This window comes from Vanellus vanellus, assembly GCF_965231255.1.
Source record: "Vanellus vanellus genome assembly, chromosome: 5".
In the NCBI taxonomy this organism is placed as follows: domain Eukaryota; kingdom Metazoa; phylum Chordata; class Aves; order Charadriiformes; family Charadriidae; genus Vanellus; species Vanellus vanellus.
The window spans coordinates 28,872,316-28,881,001 of NC_138910.1; the positions used below are offsets into that span (position 1 = coordinate 28,872,316).

The following is an 8,686-nucleotide window of genomic DNA, read 5'->3' on the forward strand; positions in this document are numbered from 1 at the left end:
TGTCTCAGCTTCTTGGCAGACTGCTACACTGTCTGAGTGGTGATGATGTCTACTTTCCTGTTTGCTGCTTTGTTATGTTTCTAACTGAATGCCTCTCTCTTTTTAATTTCTGTGGCAGCATCCCTTGCTCCTCCTCCCCCCTCCATCCTACAGGTAACTCCACAGTTACCACTAATGGGATTTGTGGCCAGAGTTCAAGAAAACAGTAAGTTTGCTGCTTCCTTACGCTGTGGTTTATTACTGGATGTGGCTTTTTTTTTGAGTGGATGAAAGATTTGTCTGTATGTAGCCAGAATTCTGCCTCCTCTACTGCCTGTGCAAGTTGGTCTGAAATTGTGAAGGGAGGGTAAAGGAAATAATTTTATTGGAGGAACTTGATTCTTCCTTCTCAGAATGTTATTGTCTCTAGTGTATTTCCACAAGTTCTAACTATTGGTCCCAGTGCAACTAATTGGGATAGGGAATATTACTTCAACTTGCTACCATGGTTCTAGAGACTTTTTAATGGTTATACTATTGCTTATTTTCAGTTTCAGATACTCCTCCCCCACCACCACCTGTGGATGAGCCAGTGTTTGATGAATCGCCACCTCCACCGCCACCTCCAGAGGATTATGAAGAGGAAGAAGCAGCTGTGGTGGAGTACAGTGATCCATATGCTGAGGAGGACCCTCCTTGGGCACCAAGGACCTACTTAGAAAAGGGTAGGTTTATTGCTAGTGGAGATGGTAGGGTTGTGTTTGTAACAACATTTTGCATAAACTCCTGCCATCCTGCTTTGGACATAGAGTCTGCCTAGACTCATTCGTAGCCAGTATTTGGGATAATGGTAGAGGTGCTCCTCTAAATGGCAACTTAAAGAATGAAAGTTAAGCTACTATTCTGAGTCTGACTCTTTCACCCTTTTCTTCACAAAGGGAAGATAATGATTAGATGGCTGATTACATATTTTTTAAATCCTCTGTAATCTATCTAAGGCTCACCTTTCAGTAGTCTGCTTAATCCTAATAAACTCATATGAGGTAAAAAATGAATGAATTGGTGCTGCAATTGCACGTGAACTTTGAACATGAGTGCATCTGGAGAAATGCTGCAATGTGTGTTTGGGGCTCTGGAAGCTGCAATGCTGTGTCAGTATGGGGCCGTGCTGAACTAAAATCCCCTGGGTCTGTGTAGGACTGACTGACTGAGGCATTGCTATGTGGCTGCATCTAGAGGTCTTCCAGTTCTGAAGCAGGTGTGTGGAAACATGCTGGAGTAAAACTACAGGTAAAATAAAGGGAGTAGATAAATGGCTTAGCAGGACTTAAATATGTAAATATCTACTGCCTGGTGTTCTGCATGAAACGGGGTCGTGTACCTCTTAGTGAAGGGTGATACAAAATGTAAGGTTGCAAAACAAGCAGGCATCTCAGCTGAGTGATGGTTAGACACATTCAGTCTACATCAGGAAAAAAAATTCAAGAATGCCGCAAAGATAAACCCAGTGTAGAACTTGAGGGGGGGGAAGATGGAAGAGGCACTTTCTGCCAACTCCTGCCCAAAGAAAGTATTACTGTTCCTGAAGGAGATGGAGGAATATGTTGGAGGTTTTTTGTTATTCCTCTACCTTCTGTCTAGTTAGTTGGTGTAAGTGCAAGGAGTACCCAGGCTTTGCTGACAAGCTGAGACCATTTGTTGAAATGGCTGTCTTGCAGGGTGTTTATGTGGTTTGCTTTATCTGTTGACCTCTCCACAACCCTGATTGACAGCAAGTGTCACTATTATTCTGTTGATGCGCACAGGCTCTTTGATTAAAAGTTGCTTCAGCTTATTTTTGTCAAGGAAGCTTACTTCCATGAGGGAGGACAGGGAAAAAAAGGATATCATGTACAAAGTACTCTTCTTTCTTTGCAGTTTGGAGGGTATTCCTGATTATTGACATGAGTTACCTGGCTTCACAAAATCAGGTTTTGGAGTGGGGTTCCTGATGTTGCATTTTTTTCTTTGGGGGAGGATGGCAAATTTCTTTGCGTTGGGACCAGTACAGGTCATTTCAGCAAATACTGGATGTGCTGTATTACTTAATGAGCTCCTCCTTATCAGGCAGTTCTAAGAATGCACAATATCTGCTCAGTTTCATTGTGGTTGATGTATTTTGTGCTGGACGAAGATTGCAGGCATTTTTTGATAGGAGAGTGAGTCTCAAGATTTTTCTCTGTTTTTTTCCAGGCATAAGACACTCTTTAGCCTAATTCTACATCTGTATCACTATCTTTGTTGTTTCTGTTATTCCTGCCACCTGGCACTCAGCAAATCCTCAGTGGCATTTCAGCTAGGAGCAAAAGAGAAAAAAAGAGGACCCTGGTGTACATTGCCTATTTATAGTTTCTCATACTAAAGCAAAGGGTGTGTGTGTGTGTTTGTGGGGAAGGGAAGCCACAAAATCATGTGGCGCATGGCCTGGGAAAACAACTTTCTAGTTGAAGAAATATTGTTCTGATCTGCTTTTCTGTGTGAATTCTGTGAGCTTGTGAACTAAAATAATTTATAGCTTCCTATATGCACAGATCTGTTCCATCTCAGCAGGCAGTCCAGACACTTGTAGTTTGATATTTACAGGGAAAATCACATGGGATAGCAAAACTGTAAAGGCAGTTTTCAAAGATAAGCTGGAGAAAGTCAGGCTTTTAGTCAGAACATTTTTCCTGCAGAAAAGAAAAGTATAGGAAACCAAATGTTTTCTCGTATTGATGTAGAGTCCCATGTAAAAGCATAATTTTGATCTGTATATTGAAAACTAGAAGACTAAAACATCTCAAAGGTTGGTCTGTTCTTAGAAACACTCATTGAAGTAATTAAAAAAAAGTAAAGTGCTTACAATGTATGAAGAACTGCTAAATAGTAGTTTTAGGATACTAGAAAAAATGAGATAATTGACATAGGGGTGGATTCTGTTTTAGTTATATGAGTAGCTCTACTTATATTTAGCCCATGTCTTGAGATTTGACTGCTTTGCTGCAGTTGGGAGAGAAGTGCTTGGATGTGATTTATTTGTAGCAAACAAGCTTTAAAGTTAATGAAAAGCCCCATGCTAAAAGAGGACTTTCATACTCAAAGAATGTGTATCCTTATCCTGCTGTGAACTAATAAGGCTTTATCTTCTGCAAAATAATTATTCCTATGGCAACTCCTTAAGTTCCTATAAATAATATTCAGTGCCACATGATTCAAAGCAGACAAAACTCATAGAAGGAGATGGGTGTTCAAACGCTATTAGCTCCAGTAAGTAGAGTGGCAATTCCTAGGGTTTGTGCTTGTTCTTTTGGTATGACTGTTCACTTATTTCAGTTCATATGAAAGCACTTCTGATAGGATTAGTGTAGATAACCTTTGAAAAAGTGAGAATGTAGAAGCTGGGACACCAAGGAGGTGTCAAATACAGTGGGTTGCTATATATTGAGATGGGATTCAGTATGATTCTGTTCTGTAAAGGGGTCATGCATTGTGGGAGGTGTATTTAACATTAAGACATGCGCTAACCTACAGCTGAGGAAGGAAGTGAATAGCAGATCCATTTTGAACAGATGGAGAAACTCTTAGGTAGGATACAGTTACTGGGGATGTTGAACTTGAGGACACTACCACATGGCTGTAATAGCAACAGCCAAAAAGCAACATCCAGGAAAGCACACTGCAATTTTCCATTGAGCTCTGTGTCTGGGTGCGTGGCATGAAAAGGTAAGAAAATGTCCCAACTTTGCAAATCAGATGAACAGAAATGGGTATCCCGAAGGAAAAGTTGCCCTCATACCACACAGAGAAATTGTGTGGTCACAGCTGACAGATTTCAGTTGGATAATCAGTCTGGCCTACATTTGTGGTCAGTTTGATGTAACAGAGTTCAGCCAAACTCTTCTGTAATTGTTGAAGAACCAAAGATTGCTGATTGGAAGAATATCAACCTAAGTGAGTAATTCTGTTTTTCATATCTGCATTGAAACACGTTCAGTTAGAAACTAAAAGAGGTCCTGGCTCCGTTTTGCAGGGAAGGATGCCACCTCCTGACTCAGTATTGCTGCTTCCTGTCTCATCTGGAGCCTTTTTTGCAATACTGGCCTCATGGTAACTCGTAACTCGTGGTATGTGACAAGCTCACAGCTTGAACTGGTGGGACTACAGACAGAAGGATTAAACAGTCTTTTAGAGAGAGGAACGTTGCCAGTACAAAAGTAACGTGCAGGAGGAAGAGATGGTGATATAAAAATAAAACCAGGCTTCAGGTAATAAGAGGCTTAACAAGAAGCAAATTTTCATCACAAACTTAGGGAAGAGTTTCCTACTTGTGATCATGAAATAATGAATACATTTGGTATCAGAGGGAACTAGAGTACACTCAAAAATGAGAAAGGAAAGAATTGGAAGTTACTGTGATCCTTGGATTATTATTGTCAAGAGAATGAAGAACAGCAGCACAGTGACTGTAGGAAGAAATGTACACGTACAGAAGGCAGTTAAAAAGGAATTTTGATGGACTTTAATTAAATGTATTATGTGTTCATATAGTCACTTCTGCTTTTCAAGCTAAAAAATTTACTCATTTCTCCATTTGTGTTTTGTTTCCTTAGAATGACATGTCTGAGACTAGATGAATGAGTTACTCAACAACTGTGCTGGCCTAAGTGTAGAGACAGCAACATGTGTTTTTTAAATACGCTCTGGTCAAATGATACAAATTTGTTTGGGAGATTTATTTAAAAAAAGATATTTCTGTACATGCTCTGATTCTCCACTGGGATTGATTTGTATATTTTACTTTATAATCTCTTCAGGGTCGAGGTTTCCCTAGCAAATATTTGTCTTGATTCCTTTGCTCCCTCAAAAGCAAATGAGCTCTTTTCATTTTAAAAGAATGAGTTTAGTAGGGCTCTTGGACACTGCTTGAACGCATGCTGTTATTTTTTTTTTTCTCCTTGCTTTGGTTTAACCTTCCCGTCTATCCCCAGTACCAGATTTTAGGATCCCTGTCCAATATGCGTTTTGTTTCAGTGGCAGCACTGCATGTTTCATTGCCAAGTGCTCAAAGCAGTGACTGAAGTTATTTATTAAAGTATTCAGAGTCCAGCATAGCTAATTTTTTTGTATGGAACACATAATGATAGGACTGAGAATGGAAAAACATACCAAGATGATGTCTCTTTTCTGCCATTTCAGGACAGTGCTGTCTTTGGTATTTGCCAGTGCTTTGTCCGATTTCTTTGACTTTCCTAACAGCTTTCATGCCTTCAATAAAATATTCTGCAGCTGTAAGAAAACTGTCCTGATACAGTAGGCATACATTTTGTTTCATCGAACCGCCTTTCTTCTTCGTATCTCCTAGCTGGGATTCACTCCCATTGGTATTGTATACCCTGGGAGTGACTTCTAGCTACTGGGACTGCACATACGCATTTTACAGATTTAAATGTGAAGGTAGCTAAGGTAGATGGAGTCTGGAACATTAGCCTTGGCTTATTCTTACTGTGATATGAAGAGAGTTCTTACTGCTTTTCCCTCTTCCATGTTTTCCTGCTGACTGTTAGTTGTGCAGAGATCTGGTTTTGCACGGATACCTTATCGATGAATCTTGGAGTAGGTCTGACTGGTCATAGCCATACATCTCCTTGTATCATTCCACACTAAAAGTTTATCATATGTTTGTAGACCTTTCCTCTGGTGGGTCTGGAAATAGTAAGAATAGAAGAGTTAAAGTAGTCCTGGCTCATGTGCTTGAAATCATGAGCTCTTATAAAAGGGGTTGGAAGAAACTGCCCCTCTCAGCAGGTCATTCTGCACATATGGAGGTGAGGCAGTGCAGTTCTCTGAGATTGCCTTGAATGTGGAGAACTTTTGTGTGAGGTAGGTTGGTTTTCCTCCTCCTCCCTGTACATTTCCTAACAGTCATGCTCTGTTCTTTCCTAGTGGTGGCGATCTATGACTACACGAAGGACAAAGAAGATGAGCTCTCGTTTCAGGAAGGTGCCATCATTTATGTAATCAAGAAAAATGATGACGGCTGGTATGAGGGGGTCATGAATGGAGTGACAGGGCTCTTCCCAGGGAACTACGTGGAGTCAATCATGCATTACTCAGAGTGAAGACTAGAGGACAGAACCACTGCATCTCCTGTTGCAGGAGCTGTCAGGGTTTCCCAGATCTCCACCAGCCTCTGGGGCCCCATCCAGTATAACTGAATGAAGGATAATTGTAACAACCACTCTTTTTTTTTCTTTTTTTTTTTTTGTCATTATAAAACAATAGTGATGATTTGAGTTGTTTGAACAAATGGCTCTTCCGGCTGCCAGCAGAGGCTATCCTGAGCCATCTGACGGTGAATTAAGCTGACCCATTCAGATGTAACAAACTCATTGAGTAGCTGATACTTCACTCCGAATTCTGACTTCTTCTGACAGGCTTTGGGATCTGTCTCAGGAATCCTGTGTGCCCTCGTGGTACTACCCTTGGCAGCAGTGCCTGGCGCTTGGGGTGTCCTGGATGCTTGTGGTGAAGGGTTACTGGCCAGTGGACATCCCTCCTGTTTCTACACTACACTCCTGTGCAGCTGGAAGAAGAGCCGTGTGCTAGCAAACACTGGGATTTCTGCACAGAGCCATTCCTGTAACTGACTTCCAGATAGTTGGATACATCTTTAGCATAAACACTTCTGCAGCTGCTCTGCACATGTAGGCTGACACAGGGGCACACAGAGCTGGCTTTCATTCACTCACCTTTCAGTTTAGACAATTAAGATGGCTGCAGCCCAGAGGACCCCCACCCCCATTTCCTCATCTTTTGAATGCCACAGATTTGTTTTGTGTTCTGCACTGATGTAAATGTGCTCCTCTCTGCAGTGAGCTACTTGCCATGGGTGCTGTCGGTTTAAACAGAACTCACAGATGCCGTTGACGGTGAAGGCGAAACAAAGTTTACAGGTCCCTCTGGGGTCTGAGGATAAACTCTAGGGGCTGTGATCTAAGGTTCAAATCTACTCATGCCTGCTTGCACTAGAGAAACTTACCCCCAACTTTAGTCTTATGCACAATATAATCTTAAAAATCCAATCAGGTATTGTAAATTGGCTATTTTGTACTTGATGACTAGATTTGCATATGTACTGTGAGAGCCCTGTGCAGAGGCAGGACAAACGGCAATTGTCGTCTTCATGTCTGTTGCCAAAATCTCTTCAGTGGAAGTAAAAAGGGCTGTTGTGTGTACTGGTTTCCCATGGAAATCCAAGCAGTAACTAGTAGTCCTAGCTCTTCCCCCAGCTCTCTCCATTGTTTATTATAAAGAAATAGATATTTTGAGCTGTACTGGTGGATCTGGGGTGGAGTCATACCAAGTGAAGGCTCTGTAGCCCCTTGTCTTGATAGTTTACTTTTTAATCTAGTCTCATTTAAAAATGCTGCTCAGTGGTTTTGCCTAGCAGATCAGTGTGAAGTGGTGGCTGTACTAGTCTGCCCTTAGGAAGGACTAAATGTTATCTTTGGGTAAATGTCATGCATTAACAGAGTGAACTGATTAAACCTCCTGTTGCAGTCCTGTTAGCCTGCAAATTGAGCTGACCCCTGTATCATGAGAGCCTCCTGGGCCAGGGCATCTTCCTGGACAACTTTTGACTGTTGCCTGGCCAAGTTCCGGCTGGTACCAACAGTAGCTTGTCAAAGGTGAGACAAAGCTGCAGCTGTCTTCTGAGGCCTGTGTGTAAAACAGAGCAGTGCGCAAGAGAGGGCTACTGGGGCTGGGTTTGTGATGGTATTGGCAACAATACAGGTAACTGACCCAATCTCCTTGCTTGGTAATTAGAGCAGTATCCGGATGGAGGTGCAGGTTGAGTGCAGACCATTGCTGCTCAAGGGGGAAGAAAGAGGGACAAACAGGTGAGGTGTGTTTGTGGGATATGGATGAATGTGATCACCTGCTGTGAGCTTGCGGAAGAGTGTGTTAACTCCTGTGACAGTGTGTAAGGAACTAGTTTGGTGAAAGACTACAGGAGGTACAACTTTGAAGAAACTAGTGCAAAGATACTTTCTCCCCTGCTTAATCCACAGCCATGTAGCCAAGACACTGTTTGTCTTCTTTCTGGAAGCTGACAGCGGTACTGTTTGGGATGTGTGTTAGCCAGAACAGATACCCTTCTACTTTCTGCTGTGAAAACCTTTGTCTTGCAGCAAGACTAACAAGCAGCCGTTTTCAGTTCCCTCTGCCCATCATTTCTCTGGGAGCAGGCCTAGAAACACTGGTGGTGCAGTCACTGGAATGACTGCTTCGAATGTCATAGGGCAGGTCTACGCTTTTTCCACAGGGAGGTGGTGCTGGCAGCCGGGCTAGTGGCCTGGTTGATTGAACAGCAGTATTGCACAAGCCTGTAGCGCTCACAGGGTGGCTGTTTTCCAGGACTATCAGAACTTTCCTGGTTTCTCTTGCCATAGGTATGTTTGTGGTAAAGACTGAGCATGCAGTGCTCAAATGCATCGTTATGGCAGCTTAGCGAGTTACTAAATGTGTACTCTCCCTGTGCACCCATGCTCCAGCTGGGAGGTCATGCATTAGTGAAGTCTGTCGTTAACTCAGTCTGTGTAAGAGCACGTGCTTGAATGCTTCTGGCAGGTGGGTGGGATAGCATGTACTTCCACTCTGTGTGATACACATCCATGTCCTTAATCTT

The 8,686-nt window shown here is 42.4% G+C and overlaps 1 protein-coding gene across 43 annotated transcripts in view; it reads left to right on the forward strand.

The window, feature by feature from the left end:
- ABI2 (abl interactor 2) overlaps window positions 1-6,286 on the forward strand; it is a gene marked incomplete at its 5' end in the record, with an annotated part of 67,261 nt that extends 60,975 nt beyond the window's left edge. For 19 of the 43 annotated variants that reach the window (XM_082484602.1, XM_082484603.1, XM_082484576.1 and 16 more), the window contains 2 exons: window positions 531-704; window positions 5,941-6,286. In XM_082484602.1, the coding sequence (XP_082340728.1) occupies window positions 531-704; window positions 5,941-6,116 (350 nt within the window). In that variant the 3' untranslated portion in view covers window positions 6,117-6,286. Of the gene's footprint in view, window positions 1-118; window positions 206-530; window positions 705-5,940 lie in introns of all 43 variants that reach the window. The other 24 variants (XM_082484574.1, XM_082484585.1, XM_082484566.1 and 21 more) reach the window with 3 other exon arrangements.
- Window positions 6,287-8,686: the final 2,400 nt, after the last annotated feature.